The sequence below is a fragment of the Urocampus carinirostris genome, chromosome 12 (assembly GCF_059441175.1).
Source record: "Urocampus carinirostris isolate Australia breed hairy pipefish chromosome 12, RoL_Ucar_1.0, whole genome shotgun sequence".
Classification (NCBI taxonomy): Eukaryota; Metazoa; Chordata; class Actinopteri; order Syngnathiformes; family Syngnathidae; genus Urocampus; species Urocampus carinirostris.
In genome coordinates, this window is record NC_142360.1 from 29,974,641 (window position 1) to 29,995,600 (window position 20,960).

Below are 20,960 nucleotides of genomic sequence, written 5' to 3' on the forward strand. Positions count from 1 at the left end.
ATATAACATGTTAAACTACAAAAATAAACAAGTTTGAAAAAAAATATGGTGTAAGATTATTTTGTATTTTGTAAGGGAAAATTTTTTTTGGGGGTTTGAACAAATTTATTGACACTAAAAACAGAAAACAATCATGACAATCTCAACAGCAATTAAGCACATTCACAATATTATATTCCAATATTACGTTTTTAACAGCAAACACAAAGTGAGGTTTCAACAAACCTTCTCGAAAATCAAACATATTCACAATTTGTAAGGGAAAATACAACATTTTGTAAGGTCATGGGGCCCTGGAGCTTGACAGGTATGGAGACCACGCCGAAGCTCTAGAGGGCAGACCCCACCGCATACGTCACGGTTAACGTCCTGCTTCACCTCCTGTGTAACGTCATCCGAGCAAAAGAAGAAGAAAGCCCTGTAGCCAGAGGGGAGAGGCTAATGTATCTTCACTTTAGCAATACACACCGCGACAACGGCTATGGTAGACTGAGTCCTTGGAACTTGAGTCCTCACTCTCGTGCGGTTGTGAAAATAAAAGAGTATGACCTGTCCAAGCGACCGTGGGGAGGGCATGGTGGCTGGCCAGGAGCTGCGAACACGGCGGACGACTTCTCGCCATTTTTCGCCGACGAGGAGACTGCTATGCCTCGGACTCATGAGGATATTATTTATTAGTTTTTTCCACACGGCGCTAGCGGATAAACAAGGTTTGTATTAGGGAGGGCAAAGATGAGAGGGTGGGGGGTAGCAAAGCTCCTCTAAGCTAGACGTAACTTCCGTTTATATTCGCATTTTCCCTCTAATTTCTTCTCATTTTCGTCTCTTTTATTAGCATTATTTAGGGTGCTACCTAATTGGAATGTCGTCATAGAGATAAGGATGGTTTAGCCTCACCCCCTTGGGGGCGCAAGGAGTCAGGTGTCCCGGGTTCAAGTTTGTAAACGTGGCCCCGGTTTTGCTACTATGTTGGGTAGGGCATAAAATGACAGCCGTGTTGTCATTTCGGCTTCCAGCTCGGGTGTCGGGACGCCTGACAGGTCATGGTGTTCCACAGGGTAGTGGACAGCTGCCCCTCTCCTCACTAGTATTTTTCTTTCGCAAACAGTTGCCTAGATTTGTTTACAGGCAAACTTCGTAGAAATATAAAACGTGATTTAAAGGGAATCTGTTTACTACTTAGCACAGTGCTAAAGTGGGATTAAAACCTTATGGCCAAGGGTCCAGCCCTGGGGACCAAGTTTTCTCGTTTGTTATTGAGTATTCATGGAGATATCTCCAAGTTACATCTGTTTTTAGATTAATCTCGTCCAATTGGTTTTGTATTGCTCAAAGAGCAAATAAATATATATGGTTCTTAATAGTAATTAATTTGATCCCTAGCAATATAGCCAAGGTTGGGTAGGGTTACTTTAACTGGATTACTTTCAATTACTTTTGGATTACTCCAAACCAAATATGCTAATAAAAGACAAAAGAAACTAAATATGAATAAAATTTTGTGCAGGCTTGGGGGAATAACGGAATACATGGAACGGCAAAAATGATTTTCATTTTGTTTCTGTCGCATTTTATGTTCGTTTTGCCGGAGATCAAAGCCAGGAGAGAAAGCTTACCACGTGTTGTGAGTCACAATTTTATTCATATTTAGTTTATTTTGTCTTTTATTAGCATATTTGGTATTGAAGTAATCCAAAAGTAATTGACAGTAATCAAGTTAAAGTAACCCTACCCAACCCTGAATATAGCATTACAGCAGATGCATTTCCATAGCATTTTTGTCGTATTTTAGTAGATGTTCTTTTGTACTAGTTCCATAGTAGTATTTCCGTACGATTTCTGTAGTATTTTTGTCGTATTTCAGTAGATTTTCTTTTGTACTAGTTCCATAGTAGTATTTCTGTACGATTTCTGTAGTCTTTTTGTCGTATTTCTGTAGAATAGTCTGTAGTTTGCAGTACTCTTTGATCTGTGCAGCCCTTTATACTATTTGTGAATAAGGGTTATACAAATACTAGTAACATGACTAGTAACATTTTTGTCGTACTTCTGTTGTATTTTTCTTTCATTTCAGAATAAAAGCAAAATTGTAATTTTGATATGCAATCTTGTAGTAATTTGGTAGCATAGTGGTAACATTTCTGTTAAGTATTTTTGTAGTAAACATTCTTAGGGACAAAGCAGGCACCCCCCAAAAAACTTTGTTATTTTTGTACTACATTATCCATCCATCCATTATCTGCACCGCTTATCCTCAGTAGGGTCGCGGGGGTGCTGGAGCCCATCCCAGCAATATTCGGGCATTGGGCAGGGGACACCCTGAACTGGTTGCCAGCCAGTCGCAGGGCACACAGGGACAGACAATTCGCTCGTTCGTTCACACCTAGGGACAATTTGGACCGGCCAATTAACCTGATATGCATGTCTTTGGAATGTGGGAGGAAACCAGAGTGCCTGGAGGAAAGAACATGCAAACTCCACACAGGAGGTTCGATCTCACAACCTCAGAACTGTGCCGCACACGCGCTAACCACTGCGCCGCCGTGCTGCCCTGTACTACTTTATTTCATTTTTATTTATTTTTTAATACCAATTTTACCGTTTTCGTTTGATAAGCCGGATTAAAAACACCCATGTTTGCCTAACCCTGATTTAGTACGACCGAGTGCTAAATAAATCTTGATTCATTAAAAAAAATATATATTGATTTAATCATAAATAAACATACATGAACTATCATATAAACATGCATTTTTTTTAAATACTAGGTCGATAAAATTGTATTTATTTTACACAACGTAAGGCTTACCAAGAGGAAGCTGAGTTGAATTTCTGTCCTCTTTCTGCTACTGATACCCTCAAAAAAGGAAAGTCTTGTGTAAGGCTGTGCAAAAAATGGTACAGTAATGTTACTTTTAGTCTCCGTTTTTATTATTCTTCCTTGTGCTTATAGCACTCGTTGTAGGTTACACTATACTAGGATTCGTTTTGACTCAGAGCCATGAAAACCAAATGTTTGTTTATTTCACCGTATATTTTAAGACAAAATTCAACAAAGCTACTGAACCTGCACTCCAGACAAAAATAAATTTTTCATGGCATTTTATCTCACCGTGTGACGTTTAATGATTTAATGAAAAGGATATGGTCCGGCTTTTTCACGTCAGCTTTTTTCTTAGTTTATTTCGATCGATGAATAAAGTTGTTGATTTTTGATTAATTGTAACCTTGTATTTGGATGAGCAGAGAGAATAGTTCTCTATCCCATTTTTTCCATCTCCTTTACGGGCTTTTGAATGCAGACGTAATCTTTAAAGTGATAACACTCAAAATATTCTACTCAACTCCGTTTCAGTATAAATGTCCAAAGGATACAAATTATGCTGTGACAGAGAATAATTAAACACTTCTCAGAGAAGTATCAAGGCTCAATAAATATTTAGGTCGTATTCCTCGGATTGTTTTCCAACCGTTTACAATTAGCAATGAACCTCAGAGGTGTGATGAAAAATTAAGGCATCCATTTATAAAATAAGCAACATACATTTTTCACTGATCCAATCTTGTGCAATTGAAAAGCATTTTACACCTGTGAAACAAAACAAGTCAGGGTTGTTATTTTCAATGGTACCCGGAATGTTTTTATGCTGCACGTCATTGCCTGAAAAGTGCTTTACAAATACATTTTGATTATTAGGTCAGCAGATAAGCATTATCTTCAAACTAAGGAATTCGCTCATCTTGATTCCGGCTAATTAACACACATTGCCAAGAATTGTACGCCCAAAACTGAGCTCTTAGGCATCACCATTTGGAAAGGACATTATCACTGAAACGTCAAATAAGGTAGAATGCGCGACAAATTGTTTGAAAGCAATTTTTGAAATTAGGATGTGTATTATTATGCCAAAATGTTTTCCATGTAAAATCAGTACGTTGTTTGGCTTATCTTATTGTGAAAGTATTACTGTTGGAAAATTTGTGAGGCGTTTTCCCGAGATTATTTAGGGTAAATAACCAATTGCACAACTCCGACTATATCACTAAACTTGATGCGAGGACTTGAATAAACTAGGTGATTTTTGCTTTGTTTGTTTCCGTTGTAACGTTTAAAAACAGTTAAAAGTCCATGAGAATGTATGTTAAAGCATGCAAATATTCTACGATAAACTTACGACAATCAAATATGAATGTTTTTCACTACGTACAATACTTCATCGACTTCTGAAAATTATAAATTATATGGACTACAGAACAGTCAGCCAGATTCATTACCCGGTTGAAAGCAAAGGATACTAAATAAAACAAGTTTGCTATGAATGTTTGTGGATATAATGTGGTCTCAACAAAGTTGTATTCAAACAAATGTACTGGTTTGTTTTTGGTCATCCTATGAATATACTTGCTTTCTGGAAAAATATTTTGCCTATCCAAATTTCCAGAGGAAAAAGCCCAAGCATGAGTGAGGTATTGATTTCTCTCAAGCTAATGAAATTGTCATGTTTGCTCAGGGGATTTTTTTCAGGTGTTGCTAAGCTGCTTTAATTGATGGTTGGCGGTTTCACCTTTACAAGTTGATATAATATATCCGTCATGTTTCAGCTTTTGCCTCAGATAATAACCACGTTCCGCATTTGTTGTATGCAAAGAGTGATGTGTGATCTGATTTTGACATTGTCTAGTGATGTGGGTGAAAAGCTTCATTTTAAATTCCAGCTCCCTATGTGTGATTTATGCATTGAAGTTGATGCCTTATGCCCAGTAGGTAAACTGTGCAAAGTAAAATCATTTAGCAGGCTATTACATCAGAAAATGTAATTAAAGTAAGTTAGACACTGTTCTGAAGCAAGTCTATTTTCTAAATCATTCGGCCCTACTTCGTAAATTACCTGGTAGCGCACAAATAATAAAGACAATACTGTGGATTAGTGTGACATTATTTTTGGTTTTCTTGTACAGTGAAGAAAATGAGTATTTGAACACCCTGCTATTTTGCCATTTCTCCCACTTAGAAATCATGGAGGGGTCTGAAATTTTAATCGTGGGTGCATGTCCACTGTGAGATAGATAAAATAAAAAGAATAATCCATGTATGATTGTTCCCAAAAATCTCACAATAGTCATTCTGTCTCAAATGCAGTGCACTCGTCCTGTCCCATGTGCAGAAAACACCCCCAAAGCATGATGCTACCACCCCTATGCTTCAGAGTAGGGATGGTGTTCTTCGGATTGTACTCGTCATTCTTCTTCCTCCAAACAGGCTTTGTGGAGTTGTGACCAAAAAAAGTATATTTTGGTCTCATCTGACCACAAAACCTTCTCCCACGACTCCTCTGTATTATCCAAATGGTCATATGCAAACTTAAGACAGGCCTTGACACATGCTGGTTTAAGCAGGGGAACCTTTCGTGCCATGCATGAAATCGAACCATGACGTCTTAGTGTATTATTTACAGTAGCCTTGGAAACGGGGGTCCCAGCTCTTTTCAGATCATTGACCATCTCCTGTCGTGTAGTTCCGGGCTGATTCCTCACCTTTCTTAGAATCCTTGAGTCCCCAGGAGGTGATATCTTGCATGGGGCTCCACTCTGATTGAGATTGAGTGTCATGTTTGACTTCTTCCATTTTCTAATGATTGGACCTTTTTTCACCAAGCTGCTTGGCATTTGCTCTGTAGTCCTTTCCAGCCTTGTGGAGGTGCACAATTTTGTCTCTGGTGTCTTTGGACAGGTTTCGTCTTCGCTATGTTACAAGTTAAAGTCTAACTGATATGTATGGGGTGGTTTATGCCTCTCACAGTGGACATGCACTTACGATTAAAATTTTAGACCCTTCCATGATTTCTAAGTGGGAGAAATAAAAAAAATATCAGGGTGTTCAAATACTTTCTCCATTGTATGAGGTGTGTTATGGCATTGTGTATTGACGATTTACATATTTTGGTCTTTTGCAGCATTTATTCAATGTGACACAGTACTAGAAGTTCTACATTTTGGTGATGGGGCTGCTTTACCGGTAAGTTGTCAGTTTTTCGTCTTTATAAAAAATAAATCTCGCAATGAATATTGTAAACAGAAGTATACCCAGATCTGAATGTGAAATTGTTGTAAAATCCCCATTGCTGCTGTTGTACAATTTTATTGTAAAACAATAAATTTGATGTTGAATTTTGAAGTAGTTGCATACAATGCCACGTAACAATGTAGAACTTGCAATGATGACCTCCCTTTATGTATAAAGTGTACTGTGCTCTAGCGATCAACCAATATGGGGTTTTCAGGGCTATTACTGATTATTAGTATTGAAATGAGGCCGTTAGTCGATATTTGGAGCCGATATTCATTTGCTGTAAAAGCTTAAATTTGGCGTAAGAAACTTTTAATAATGCAATAAGAAACAACTAACATTTAAGTCTGAGCAACGGAGAGAGAGCTGTTCTGCTTAAATAGTTGGCCAGTCAAATGAATAAAAACATAGATAGCTATATCTGTCAAATTTCCAAACATCGGCGCCAATAATCGGTCCACTTTATAATTGTTCGACCTCTACTGTGTAGCCTTTTTCTACATTTTACTGACTACAACTATTTTGTCTTTTTACAGGCTGACTCTGACATCAATGTTAGTTTATATCAACAAAGGTTTGTACATATTTATTCCATCTATGTCAACTATCAAATATAGTATTCATTGCTGTGGGATATCTGTCCTGTTTTTGATTATTTCTCTCATTTAGTTCATGATTGACAGTTTTTTTTTTTTTGCTTTCAAACTAGGAATTCTCACAAAAACACCTAATTTCTCTCAGCTAAGGATAAACTTCATTTTTCCTTAAGTGAGGGTTGTTGGCTGATACACATGTTGCAGCATATGTAGCCTTGATGTGGGACGTTGTAAAAAATGTTTAGTATGTAGGTTTGTTTTGATATGTGTGGGTTCACCTTTGGTACATTGGTAGTTTGGGAAAAAAATCTGTTACATGAAATAGGTACCCTGAATGGCAGTCCTTAGTTTCTCGTTTTATAGGTTTTCCTTGTATGAACATACCAGAGATATTAGAAAGTGTGTCAGAAACCTGAAAATTATCTTGCTGATGAGATTCAGCTGCATTGTATTAGGGAGTTTGTGTTATGCTCTCATGGGGTTAAACAGGATTCAATATTTGGTCCATTACTTTTCTCTGTACAAGATCTCCACCCTATAGATGTAAAACATCATAACGTTGAGTATATAAACACAGGAGTTTTTTTGTATTGTAGCTTTGTTTGCATTGAATATGTAAAAGTGCTGTTAGCCGGATGCTAGGTCTCCCGTTCCTTGCTGACAAAATTGACATGCTGTATATAGCATTTTGCAAGCTACAATTTTGTCTTTTTACTTTATGTAATTAGTTTAACCCATAGAGCCTTAAAGGAACAGTATGTAATATTCAGTGCCCCTTAATGGTACTTTCTGTTTAAAAAAAATGGATTTTATTACTAAGCAAAAATACACAAACTATCATCTCATCTCATCATCCGTACCGCTTATCCTCATTAGGGTCGCGGGGGGGCTGGAGCCCATCCCAGCCATCTCCGGGCAATGGGCAGGGGACACCCTGAACTGGTTGCCAGCCAATTGCAGGGCACACAGGGACAGACAACTCATTCGCTCATTCACACCTAGGGACAATTTGGACCGGCCAATCCACCTGAAATGCATGTTTTTGGAATGTGGGAGGAAACCGGAGTGCCCGGAGGAAACCCACGCAAGCACGGGGAGAACATACAAACTCCGCACAGGAAGTCTGGAGCTGGATTTGAACCCACGACAGGTTCCCATGACATGAACTGTGCCGCACAAGCGCTAACCACTGCGCTGCCGTGCTGCCCACAAACTATCATACCAATGTTAATTTTTTCATAAAAAGTTCATAGGCCGAGCAATTTTTATTTCTTCCTGGAGTCCATAGCTAAAAGTCGCAGACATGTTTGTCTCGGTTCTCGCTGCTACAGGCACCCTAAGTAACCAAATCTTGCTATGTGTTTGGCGTCTGTAACATTAAGATACTATCACAAATAAATGTTTAGGGTCCTTGCTCAAAGCATCGAGTTGCTGCACCAGTAAGAGTATTGTGTGTTTGGGTTTTGAAGAAAAGATTATGCCACTTTGTGACTTTGTTTAGCTACTGCTAGCCATGTTATTAGCTTCGTGACTCACACCCACTCTTGACTTATTTCTACTCGGCTGGTAGAAATAGTTTGCGTTTTGGAAGAAAATATTATACAACTTAATTCTGTGTTGTTGTTTTTATTTGAATTCATTGTTTGCGATGCTAAACTATCCAATGTAATCCAGACATTTTAACTTTGTATGACAATCTTTGGTGTGTCTGAGAGGGAGTGGGATATATGTGGTGACATGGACTGAATTCTTAATTTTAGATGTAATATACACTCTGTGTGCATTAAAATAAGGTAAATTAAACAAGTACATTACATCACTGCAAGAAAAATACAATCATGAGACAGCACTTTTCTGTAACCTTTAGTGAACAATTTGTTTCTTTATTTTCCACTATTGATCAAAATTATGTGTGGGCAACCCAGTCAATGCAGAATGTTTACATGAACAAATACTAGTCGTTCACAGGATCAGCTGAACGAGCGCCTGAAATCCGAGTCATCAAACGTCCACCCGAAGCCTTTGGTGCACAAAAATAATTGCTGGTTGAGAGTAGTGAAAGTGAAACCTTTTTTGCTAAAATGACCTCATAGTGTATGTCTATCTATACATGTAGAAAAAAAATGTGAGTCAATGCCTAGGCATTATCCACAAAAACTACCATCATGTAAACCAATATGGTAGCTGGGTTGCTAGGGGTCTTTAAAATTTAGAATTCAGATATCTCTTTTAAGAAGCAACAGTACTTGTGCCTACCCTGCAATCCTGAACACTTGGTCAGAAACACATGGTTCCTGCGTAGCCAATTTACCTTAGCCGTTCCACCTTTGATACCAAACTTGGGATGGAGATACAGAATGTGCCACTTTTGAAGGGATACCCAAATTCTAAAACATACAAAATGTGAGAAAATAGTACTTTTTTGCATTGTATATGTATTTGTGTATATATATATATATATATATATATATAATTTCATTGGTACATTCCAATTTTTTTCCGAGATAATGCATTTTGAAGACAGTCTCTTGACTTTCACTTTCTGAGCTCTGACATGATGTGAAGAACACCAGCACCATAGCAAGCCAGTAACCATATTGGTTTTACATGTTAATTAGTCGAAAAGGTTTTGAGTGTTTTGAGCAAGGTTTTGATAGTTGGTGTGGTGAATGCCTAGTTGTTGTGTGGCAGGTGGGTGCAGCAATAGCACAACAAATGGAGAGCAGCCAACATGGTGCGAACTGGCAAAAATAACACAGAGAGCTGACAGATGCCATAACTAGCTGGGACACGTTAGAGTAGGCGGCTGCTAGAAATGGCTAACCGGGACCGATCGGCGGGAAAAAAAACTGCAGGCTGGCAGGCCAAAAACATGCAGTAAGCAGGTCTGAGTTATCCTTGTTAACAACAAAAAAAAACAATTACGGCAACAAACATGAACCCAGCCGCAGAAAAATCAATTAGCACAGCAGGCTAGCCAGCTACCCGACTGCTAACAGGATTTACCTCAGAGCTTACATGAGCCTGCTCGCTATCTGGACAATAACATATTAATCGCAAGTCACTCGGGGAAAAACACAATAGGAAAAGTCACAATCACATAACTAAAAGGAGGCGAGGCAAAAAAGGAACGCACGCTGTACATGACGGCAGGTAAACCTACCCTTTGATGATCAAAGAACGTTACTCTGACAAAATAGTCAGAAGTCCCAGTGACATGCAAAGTTCCAATCTCTATAAGCAAAAATGAGCGCTATGCATTCACTACAGTTGTCTGTTTTTCAATAGGACCCGCCATTATTTTGGTCCTTGTTGTCATCCGGTGACGTTGCAGCTCTAGGAGATATGAGTTCAAACAGTATACTTTGAGAATTAATTTCTCGAGATCCATGATTGTGGGGAGTAACACTTCACGTTGTGTGCCTTTTAATCCCTTTAAGTGTTGTTTCTGTTGGGAAATGTTCTTCTGTGATTTAGCTTACCAGATAACTCTATTTCAGCCAACTCTGTCAAATCTATTGTTGTGGACTTGGAGAACACATGACACTCTTTCACACAGATAAAAAAAAAACAAAAGAACAGTTGAGCAGGGAATGTGTTTCTCATTGAACCCAACAAAGCAGGACATTCCATTGGCGACAATTGCGAGTTCCCTCGGTGAGATTAGAGGTCAATGGACTGCAAGTTTGGTGTAAGATCACACATCTGTCCCATCTTCTATGATTTTATATTTGTGGCTTTCATTATGGCTGGATAGTTTTGTCCTCAACTATTTTAACAATAATTGGAGGAGTGCGGAGTGCCTGTCTTTATCCAGTGTTAACATTTGTATTTAATTTGGAATGTAGACATTTTCCTCCTCAGATGGTAATCCATCCCATCCCACAAGGTTGCCGTCATTGGAGCACACGGCGGCGGCCATTGTCTGCCTTTGATAAGTGAAATTGATATCTGCTGGTCTGACAGCAGGGCTAAGCTGCTCTATTTCAATTATTATTTTGTTTTTGTAGGTCTGGTTAAGAAGTCAGTTAACATTTTATTTGTTCAAATATATTTGAAATAATTCTAGGCTGCTTTTAAAGTTAACTGTTTTGATTTATATTTTCTTGTTTGTATGAATAGCAATTTATCAAGATCAGGCCAAAGCTACCAAACTGGAAAACCTCAGAGATATCTCCAAAACCTACTGGTATTTTTAGTCACGGATGTATCCTTTGGCCTTATTAAAGGTGCTTTTCAGGGAAAAAAAATGAAATGCTCTTTCCAGAAAGCTTTAAAAGGCAGGACTAGTACAACAATTGTGCCCTCATTTTACTAGAAATTTTGCAGCATTGAGGCAATTTAAACAATTGCCGAAGTTGTGATGTAATGCCACTTTGTTTTCCCCACTGTACCGGACTTGAAGGCTTTTGGTTTCTCATTATCCTGTTTTTTCTGAATAAGATTGTATTTTTAAGGAGGAACAAGTTGCAATACCAGAAAGACTGCTTATTTTAATGAACTACAATAACCATGTGGTTAGTGTATACAGTTCCACCTGCATTTTCAACAACAGGTTTTCTGAAGAGAGTGACAAAGTATGCTTGTTTAAATTCATTAAATGTAAAATTTTCATCAACTATGCTTTTAAAATAAAACGGGTGTCGCGTGCCCTGATGTTTTTCCATTTTTCCTGTATTGGCTCCTGTTTCATCAGTGTAAGTCTATTGGACCAAGAATACAATAGAATATACCTTTATTGTCATTTTTACAAAATGGGTTAACATATTGTGACAACAAAATTGGGCATGACACTCCAGTTTCACACATTCACAGTGAGGTAAAGAAACCAAGAAGATAAAGGAACAGAGAAGATAAGGTTATAAAACAGGGATGATAAGGTTATAGTTATAATTTACACAATATTTACACAAGAAATGTCGGCATGTAGGATGTGACATACAGTTTGGTATCGAGGACCTAGTCTATTGTTAAGGTTCACCTGTCATCAAACAGGCCAGGCAAGTTATCGTGTCTAACAGCTGGTGAGCTTCATCTACAGAAAGGTGGAAGTGTTTAGAGTTACTTGGCTTTTGGCTCATGCCAGGAAACGATGCTTGCATGTAAACTTTACAAACACAAATAATTAGGTTTCATCAGAAGCATGTGAAGGAGGTTCATAGTGAAATCACTCTGAATAATCTCATCAATGATAGTGGCCCATGACTGAGGCACTACTGGAAAGCTTCAAGGTTTCTTCATTTTCCTCATGTTGACGTTTTTGGGTTTCCTTGCCCTCATGTAGGTTTTAGATCAGGAGATGGTGTAATAAAAATCTGTGGTTTGCAATTATCTGTGGTCTGTGCAGCCCTTTGAGACTCCTTATGATTAAGGGCTATACAAATAAACATGACTTGACCTTTAGCTGCTCAACGTAAGAAGTTGTTTAGCATTGTATGTGTGGTTTTAGATTTAACTTAAAATGAGCACTAATTTTATCACTTTTTTAGCGGGGGCTACACTTCACCACCACCTTTTTTTGCTCATTCAAAACTCTCTGTTCACAACAGTACAGTCCCGCACAGAGGGAGCTGTCGACCCATACGCTTTGAACCTCCAATGTTGGACTTTCAAAAACAGTGAGTTTCTAATTCTCCATCACCTTCACACACATGCCAGCTCAGGAGTGGTTACTAGAAACACATGCCATGCACTATACTGAGTTTGCCTACCCTCAATGGCTCTATGTTAGGTCAATGTAGATTAGTGCCATGGCCACATACACTGTATGTTACATGTTGACCAGTCCAGTTAAAGAATTGCAGAGAAAGGTTTTTTTTTTAAATAAAAAAATAACTCGTGAATTAAAATAAAATCCCTCCAAATTCATATGGTTTAAATATGGTTTGGATAAACTGAATAGATAGGATAGGATTGTTACATGAGCTTTTTTCTGAAGAGACTTCCCCATACTCAAAGAATTTGGTGTCATTTCAGTGACTGCATGAAAATGTGATTATTTAAACTAAAGTAGAACATTTTTTAAGGCACGTAGTAAATGTGCATAAATAAATCCACATACATTTACTTTAAATATCAATTGCAATTAACGACATTCAATTAACAATAAGAGTACTCCACTTTTTGGCCTGTTCAAATTTAGTCCTATACCATTGAGTCACTTAAATTTTGCATTGACAATCAGCTGCTCTTCCGATCTTAAGATACTGTTATCTATGGCATCATAATCACACGTTCACAGTCCTGATATAGCAGTACAAATTGTTACTATTCTAGCTAACTTGCACATAATACTTGGATTGTTGCAAATGCTTTATACTAGTTTATCGGGGTGTTCCTACGTTTAACAAACTGTGTTCACCCAGGCCTACAGAACTGCAACATACAGTACATGGCACATATCAGCTGTAACTTTGACAAAGCTCCCTTAATGCGCTTATGAAATCACAGCAGATATTCGATATGCATGTTTAATAAATCAACCTATTAGAAGTGTACCTTTCGACCTTGATTGACAACTGTTGACAACACGTGACCTTTTGCAAGTCCAAATTTTTTAAATGTTAGTCATTAAAATGAGTCAACTGAAGATCTCATTCTGCATTTTCAGGTTAGATTAGTTTTAATCACAGTGGTTAACGTCACCTTAAATTAACTTAACATGCTGAACTTGTTTCTCAACTGGGCACAGACATTAGAGAGATGTATTTCTCAAAATATTTTTTAGTTTTCTACATATTGTAAAAACATTTCCATGAACTCTGCTGTTGTGACATGATATAATTTCTGAAAAAGGATGTCCTCCGATACTCCCTGCTTTGTGCAAGTACTGCCTGTTATTGTTTAAGACATCAATATGTTAAATAGAAGACTATTTCAAAATTAAATGTACCTAATCGATGAATGTACCTAATAAAACACACTCCCTTTTGTGGAGATGTAACATTTATTGTGTTAGAGGCATGATTTTTGTCAGGATATAGGTTTTGATATTTTTAAAACAAAATTATTTTTCAGACAGCTATATTGTGTGGATGCTTTATTTACACATTAACTAAACTTTGTTTTTTATTCTTTTACAGGCCTGTGGGCATGCCAAAAATGGAAAAAGTTTATTTACATAATCCTAGCCCAGCAGAAATTAGTTTAATATCAATATCAGCAACGACGGCACATTTTCACGCCTCCTTTTTCCAAAGCAGGGTGAGTATCTAAATTTACTTTTATTGTTGCATTGCATCAATTAGAAACATTTTTGCAACATGGTTTTAAAAGAATGTAGTTGGAACAAGAGCCCTGGCTTCCCTCCTCCATATAAATAGAGGAGGAAAGTGGCTAAAGTATTTGACCTTGGGAGAAAATATCTGAGGGAGAGGCAGGATGGAGCTCATGCTTACTTCCAAAAAGCTACAACAACAGTCTACAGTTGAAAACCCAGCATATACACAACATTTTCTCATTTTATATAATTTAATCTCTAAAGTTGCACCTTTACTGACTTGTGTGCAGAAGTTGAGGTTAGGTTATCAAGAAGCTCTGAAGCAAAAATAGACATACTCAATTATTTTGTAAAATAGGCAGATATTACAACTTGCCAGTCACAGATATTATGATTCAAATTACCTTCCAGTGTTTGACTATTTAAATGTTGAATTGTCTCTATGTATTTTTTTGTAAGCTCCAGTAGTTTTATTTCAGTTCAAGAGAATTCTAGAAAAACTGCACAGCATTATCAAGGACAATTGAGCACAACATAATTTAAAAAATACAACAAGAATGAATACTGAAAACAAGGGTTTAACTCGGATGTTGATTTCAGTGTTTGCAAGGAATACAACTTGATTTTATAAATGGTTTTAAAATTGGGCTGCAAAAGGACTTTATGTGCGCTGGGCAACCATGAAATACATTGCCATTGAGGGTAAAAAAAGACCCATTCAGAGCTTCTGGCTTAGTCTCTGCTACCTTCAGGAGCATATGGTCAGCTGGCATGAGGCACCAGGAAACAGTCTAAAGACGAAGAAGCTCAGGGAGAAAAAGTGGGAGTGGACTATTTAACATTTAAAGACAAATAGGAGAATGCTAAAATGAGCCAACAGGAAGCAGTAAGTGAGGCAAGATTACATTGTGCTCGCCTCCTTCTTATATTTTTGACATAAAATTTGAGTCCCCAAGTTATTGTTTAATCTAATCATATTTTCTGTGTTTTTCCAAGATAATCCCACCAGGAGGTAACACGTCATTTGATGTCGTGTTCCTAGCACGAGTCGTCGGGAATGTAGAAAACACTTTATTTATTAATACATCACATCACGGAGTGTTTACATACCAGGTAACGAATACTCAGGAAGGCATGCATTTTCCAATTTTATTGACTTGACTGATTTTCTCTCCAACCCTAACCTCATCCAACTGTGAAGGTTTTTGGTGTGGGAATACCAAACCCCTACAGGCTCCGTCCTTTTGTGGGAGCTCGTGTCCCAGTAAATAGCAGCTTCTCGCCGCTAATAAATATCCATAACCCCTACAGTGAACCATTGCAGGTAAATTATAATCAAGCAACTGAATGAAACGTATTACTGGATTGCAATATTTATACTTACCTATACATAATATCCGTGATTCCACTATTTTTTAAATGACTTTGTATGTGTGTGTGGCTCGGTGGAGGTGGTTGAGATTTATTCCAGTGGAGGGGATCTACATCTTGAGCTTCCCACTGGTCAGCAGGGAGGCACTAGGAAATTGTGGGTGCGTAGTTTAGAGTTTTGTACTAGTTGTTATTTACACATTTTTATACTTGTTACCTTGTTTACGAAGGTTAAACTACACGTTTGCACAGAGCTCATAGTGTCTGTAAATTGTCTTTCCTGCTTTCATCTCCAGGAAATTCCACCTTTTGAGACAAAAGGCGTGATGAGAGCCAGCTTCTCATCCAGAGATGAGGACAACCACACGGCTTTCATCCGAATCAAAACCAATTCGCCTAATGAAGACAAGTTTATAATCCTGCCTGTTGAGGTGGAAGTCACGGCAGGTGTGCTGTTATTTTTATTTGTTTATATTTTTACACTCAAAGACCTTCCAAGTCTCATTTTAACGGCTTTTTGTTCAGCCCATGGTATTTATTCCGCCACCGAAATGCTTGACTTCGGCACATTGCGCTCACAAGGTATGCATTCCAAAAGATACATATATTGTAGCGCACATTTCCCTTGCACTCAGATCATTTTGTTTTTTTCTCTAGATCGACCAAAACTGATCTCTTTGCATCTATTAAATTCGGGAACAAAAGATGTTCCCATTACAGTTGGTTACCTTTTTAACTCTTTAAAATCATTCTTGTTTCATTGGTTTCCAGATTTAAAGTTTTTCTTCTTGTACAGAGCATCCGAACATCGCCATCTAATGAGGCTATTACAATTGATTTCAAAGCAGTAACGCTCCGAGCAGGAGAGAGCAGTTTTACTAATGTGGCTAACATTACTTTTGACGGTAGGTATCAGTCTCACTTCTCATGCACCCTTTTTTGAATATTTTTCTGTATGAAATATCCACGCTGTGCGATGCCCCACATATTGTGTGCAAGAAATCGGTGGGGTTTTTTGTTTTTGTTTATGTGTTTCGATTGTGTGTTTTTTGTCAACTTTTTTTTAAATTTGATAACGGCATTAAAAAGTCTTGAAAAATCTTGGATTTAACTTGCCTTAAGCTGTAGAAACTTTGTTATATGATTATCAGAAAATAATCAGTTTGTCATATTTCTTGCTCATTTTAAGTATTTTTCTAATTGAGTGGGGAAATAAATAAAACATCAATAAGAAAAATATTGTCAAAATGATAAAACTTTTCTAATTTTACAAAATTATTTTCTAGTAACAATGCTACCTATTTGTGGTAATTTGATATTTTTACTTTGACTACTACAGCCTCCAAGGCCAAGAGACCCTTTCAGTTCTTTGGTAAAATCACAGTGAAAGCAAAGGAAAAGAGTTACTCAAAGCTTGAAATTCCCTACCAGGCAGATGTTTTAGAAGGGTAAGTTATATTTAGCTATGAAAACGTCTGTGTGCGAGGTAATAAGGATACTTTATTAATGTCTTTTGTTGCAGCCACCTGGGCTTTGACCACTCTGCAACATTGTTCCACATTCGCGACAGCCCTGTGGACCCGGCTGACCGAGCCATAATCCTCACAAATGCCTTCAATTTTGCCATCCACATACACAATGTGTCACTGCCCGAAGAGGCCAAAACCATGTTCAAGGTGACTTTCGAACAACTTTTAGAATATGTATATTTTTTTTCATTTTAGGTCATTTTTCCAGTGCCAATGTTTACAGACATCTGAACAAGTATCATGAATATCATGTGAAAAACGCTAATAAACTAATTTTAAGTTCTGATAGCTTAGTATTAATGTAATATTTTTTATGGGAACTACTATTGGTCAGATTTTTTGTTGTGCTTAGTTTCTTTGCCAGCCCTACATGCAATTTAGCACGATTTAAATGTTATAGAGAGAAACTTCTGTAATTTCTTTTTTTACTGATGCTTACAGATACAAAACTTCAGTGGGCCTGTTTTGCTTCCTGCCCGCGACTCGCGCTACGCCTTCTCGCTCCTTTTTCGACCCGTTCGGCCGTCCATTCACATCAACAACAACATCCTGCTCATCACCAATGCTTCAAAGTTTCACCTGCCTATCAGGGCTTACACGGGTTTCTTGGAGGTATATATTTTACTAACGTCTTCTTCTCAAATGCATTGTACTTTTTATTCTTATGACCTCAGCACACAATGGTCAATACTGACACCTAACTCACTGAGTGCTTTGTTTTTTTGTTTTTTTTTGCTCTCTTTCAAGCCTCATGTGCTGCCACCCAGCCTAAGAAGGAAAGTTCTAGACTTTGGTGTCCACAGTGCCTCAGACACTAGCAGCATCATATTTGTGGTGGTGAACAGTAATCCCATAGAGGTAAAAGATAGTGTCCCCTATGTGTTTTGAAGTCTGATTAATTCGCGTATCATGTTACAATTTTTCCTTCTGCATTCACTGAGAGTTGCTCAACCACCATTAAACAATCATGTATTCAGAGAAAATTGTATTTCAAACTCCCATTAGTTGGAGGTAAGGTCCTGGCATGTGACTGGTGACAGCCTCAGCATGGAGCTGCTCAAAGCCGAGAAAGGAAATGCAACAATGGCCACCAATCGTCTGAAAGACTTACAGAACGTGTCTGCATCCCATTACAAAACAGTAAGAATTCCAAAGAGGACAGTCACACTCCTAGAATTGTACTGTACTACAATAGAAACTCTATTTTTGTTATCGCTAGTAGTATTAAATACTCTGTGCAGTTTGACATAGAGAATACAGTAGTTAGTTGATCCCAGTTGAAGTAGTGTACAATTAATTGCCTAACTGCTAAATTGCCATGAGCATTTTCTTGAAAAGCTGAACAAATGTGTCAAAATATTTTATTAAGCAGCAATCTGTTTTAGGTTTTTAATTAGCTAATACGTTTTTTACTGATTTGATGTTTGCCATGGGTTTGAATCACCTCAATCCTTAGTCATATGATAAAATTATTCATAAGAAAACAATGCTCTGCTTGACAACAGAAGGTGTGTCTACAAATGCTTTTAAAATCATGCTGGAGATCTTTTTTTAGGAAGTTGAATGGCTAATTACTGAATTCACACTAGTTGCACACACACCACATTCTGAGTAAATGAATCGTACTTCAAACAAAAACATAATGATGGGTGGTGATTTGGCAGCTGTACATAGGATTTACACAATATTTATTTAAAGTGAACAATGTGTCTCTGTACACACAATCTGTAGTAACAGGAGTTGCCATTAAAATTGATGCATTTAATTTCCCCTTGATGTATTGGTAGTGCTGTAGGCAGTAACATAAGTATTTAAGCAATGATGACATTTTACACTTACGTAGAGCATAGAACCCTCTTTTTCTCTCCTTCATTGAACAGCTTGAGTCATTTAAATCTGCAAATATATAAAGCAGTAGCTCGTAATGACTTAAAAAAGTTTGTATGTGTAACTGTTTTTTTTTTTTTTCCAGATTATTGTGGCGTCTGGATTCTATGCTGCCTTCCGTGTGACTCTGGTAGCCAAGGCGCTTGAGGGAACGTATGACGGAGCCGTACACATTACCACAGACTATGAAGTATGTAAATGTTTACCCCATTTATCTGAGGTGTACCTCATTTATCTGAGGTGTCACTTTAATTCACTCTTACCTTTGACCCACCTTTTTTCCTCAGATATTAACTATCCCAGTTAAAGCATTCATCGCTGTGGGTACTTTAACCAGCTCGCCCAATCACATCGTCCTGCCACAGTCATTTCCCGTAAGACACACTTACGTTACCATTTTTTTTTTGTAACCCTCACGGAAAACGAGGAATGCAGTTCACGTAGTTCTTAAACACTTAACATAATTGAATGTCTGATAGCAGCAATTTCTAATAAAAAAAAAACAAGATAAAAATGTATTTTTTATATCACTCACTATGTCTTACTAGAAGTGTTAACCTGAGGTATCGGCCACAACATGGGTTGTTATTGTTTGCCAACAAAATGAACAAAACAATTTAAAATATTCAAATCAATGCTAAGGAGAGTGCTCTCTTGTATTTGCTGGTATATGCTCAACCAGCCTGGTGTGGGAGGGCGCCGGTTTGAGCCTCGGCCGAGTCCTACCTAAGACTTATAACATTGGTACCCGTTGCCTCCCTGGTCGGGATTAGGGCTTGGAATTGGGGAGGAGACATTTGGTCACCTAATGACTTCCAACGATAGGTGTTGTGACACATCGGTGGAGGCAAGCGAGAGGGCTGGGAATCCCCTCCTCTGTATCAATCTCCCACAAAAAGTCAAGAATGCAAGAATGTCAGTGTGGTCTTGACTGTAGCGACCTCCTACTAGGGGGATACGGCTCTTGTATGTATGTGTGTATATATATATATATATATATATATATATATATGCACACACAGTCTTGTGCAAAGGTTTGGGCACCTCTGATAATTTTCAAGATTTTCTTTAAAGATCATTGTTTGTTCGGATCAGCAATTTCAGTTAAATATATCAAATAGCAGACAAACATATTGACATCTGAGAAGTGAAATGAAGTTCAAAGGATTTACAGAAAATGTGCAATAATTGCTTAAACAAAAGTAGGCAGATGGATAAATTTGGTCACCCCAGCAGAAAAATTGCATCAATATTTAGTAGATACTCCTTTTGCAGAAATAAGTCTCTAAATGCTTCTTATAGCGAGGGTCTGGATTCTGGTTGAAGGTATTTTTGACTATTCTTTAAAAAACATCTCAATTTCAGTCAGGTTTGATGGTTTCGGAGCATGGACAGCCCACTTTAAATCACACCACAAATTTTCAATAATATTCAGGTTTGGGGACTGCGATGGCCATTCCAGAACATTGTACTTGTTCCTCTGCATGAATGCCTTAATAGAATTTGAGCAGTGTTTTGGGTCGTTGTCTCGTTGAAGTATCAAGCCCCGGTGCAACTTCAGCTTTGTCAATGATTCTTGAACATTGTTCGCAAGAATCTGCCTATACTGACTGGAATCCATGCGACATTCAACTTAAACAAGATTGCCAGTACCTACACTGGCCACACCGCCCCACAGCATGATGGAACCACCACCAAATTATACTGTGCCATGCATACCGCCCCTTGGTATGTCTAAATAACTCAATTTTAGTTTCATCAGTCCACAGCACCTTTTTCTAAAATGAAGCCGTCTTGTCCAAATGTGCTATAGCATAACCTCAATCAAATTTGTTTGTGGCATGTGCACAGAAAAGGCTTCTGCCGCATTACTCTCCCATACAGCATTTCCTTGTGCAAAGTGCGCTGAATAGTTGAACGATGCACAGTGACACCATCTACAGCAAGATCAGGTTGTAGGTCTTTGGAGCTGGTCTATGGGTTGAGTTTGACTGTTCTCACCAAGGGTGACAACAAGGGTGCCCAAATTTATGCACCTGCCTACTTTTGCTTAAGTAATTATTGTACACTTTCTGTAAATCCTATTAACTTTATTTCACTTCTCAGATATCACTGTGTTTGTCTGCTATATGATATAATTAACTGAAATTGCTGATCCAAACAACCAATTATTTATAAAGGAAGATCTTAAATGATCAGGGGTGCCCAAACTTTTGCATACAAGTGTGTGTGTGTGTGTGTGTGTGTGTGTGTGTGTGTGTGTGTGTGTGTGTGTGTGTGTGTGTGTGTGT

At 37.9% G+C, this 20,960-nt stretch overlaps 1 protein-coding gene across 1 annotated transcript in view; it reads left to right on the top strand.

Annotated features, from left to right (window-relative positions):
• Nucleotides 1-415: 415 nt before the first annotated feature.
• The window catches only part of tmem131 (transmembrane protein 131), a 34,826-nt gene continuing 14,281 nt past the window's right edge, over nt 416-20,960 (top strand). The window contains exons 1-19 of the mRNA XM_088349260.1: nt 416-710; nt 5,955-6,016; nt 6,604-6,641; nt 12,213-12,281; nt 13,746-13,866; nt 14,879-14,995; nt 15,084-15,206; nt 15,334-15,414; nt 15,550-15,700; nt 15,779-15,835; nt 15,911-15,972; nt 16,050-16,158; nt 16,593-16,701; nt 16,776-16,929; nt 17,224-17,394; nt 17,530-17,640; nt 17,788-17,922; nt 18,755-18,859; nt 18,957-19,043. Of these exons, the coding sequence (XP_088205386.1) occupies nt 545-710; nt 5,955-6,016; nt 6,604-6,641; nt 12,213-12,281; nt 13,746-13,866; nt 14,879-14,995; nt 15,084-15,206; nt 15,334-15,414; nt 15,550-15,700; nt 15,779-15,835; nt 15,911-15,972; nt 16,050-16,158; nt 16,593-16,701; nt 16,776-16,929; nt 17,224-17,394; nt 17,530-17,640; nt 17,788-17,922; nt 18,755-18,859; nt 18,957-19,043 (2,028 nt within the window). The 5' untranslated portion in view covers nt 416-544. The remainder of the gene's footprint in view (nt 711-5,954; nt 6,017-6,603; nt 6,642-12,212; nt 12,282-13,745; nt 13,867-14,878; nt 14,996-15,083; nt 15,207-15,333; nt 15,415-15,549; nt 15,701-15,778; nt 15,836-15,910; nt 15,973-16,049; nt 16,159-16,592; nt 16,702-16,775; nt 16,930-17,223; nt 17,395-17,529; nt 17,641-17,787; nt 17,923-18,754; nt 18,860-18,956; nt 19,044-20,960) is intronic.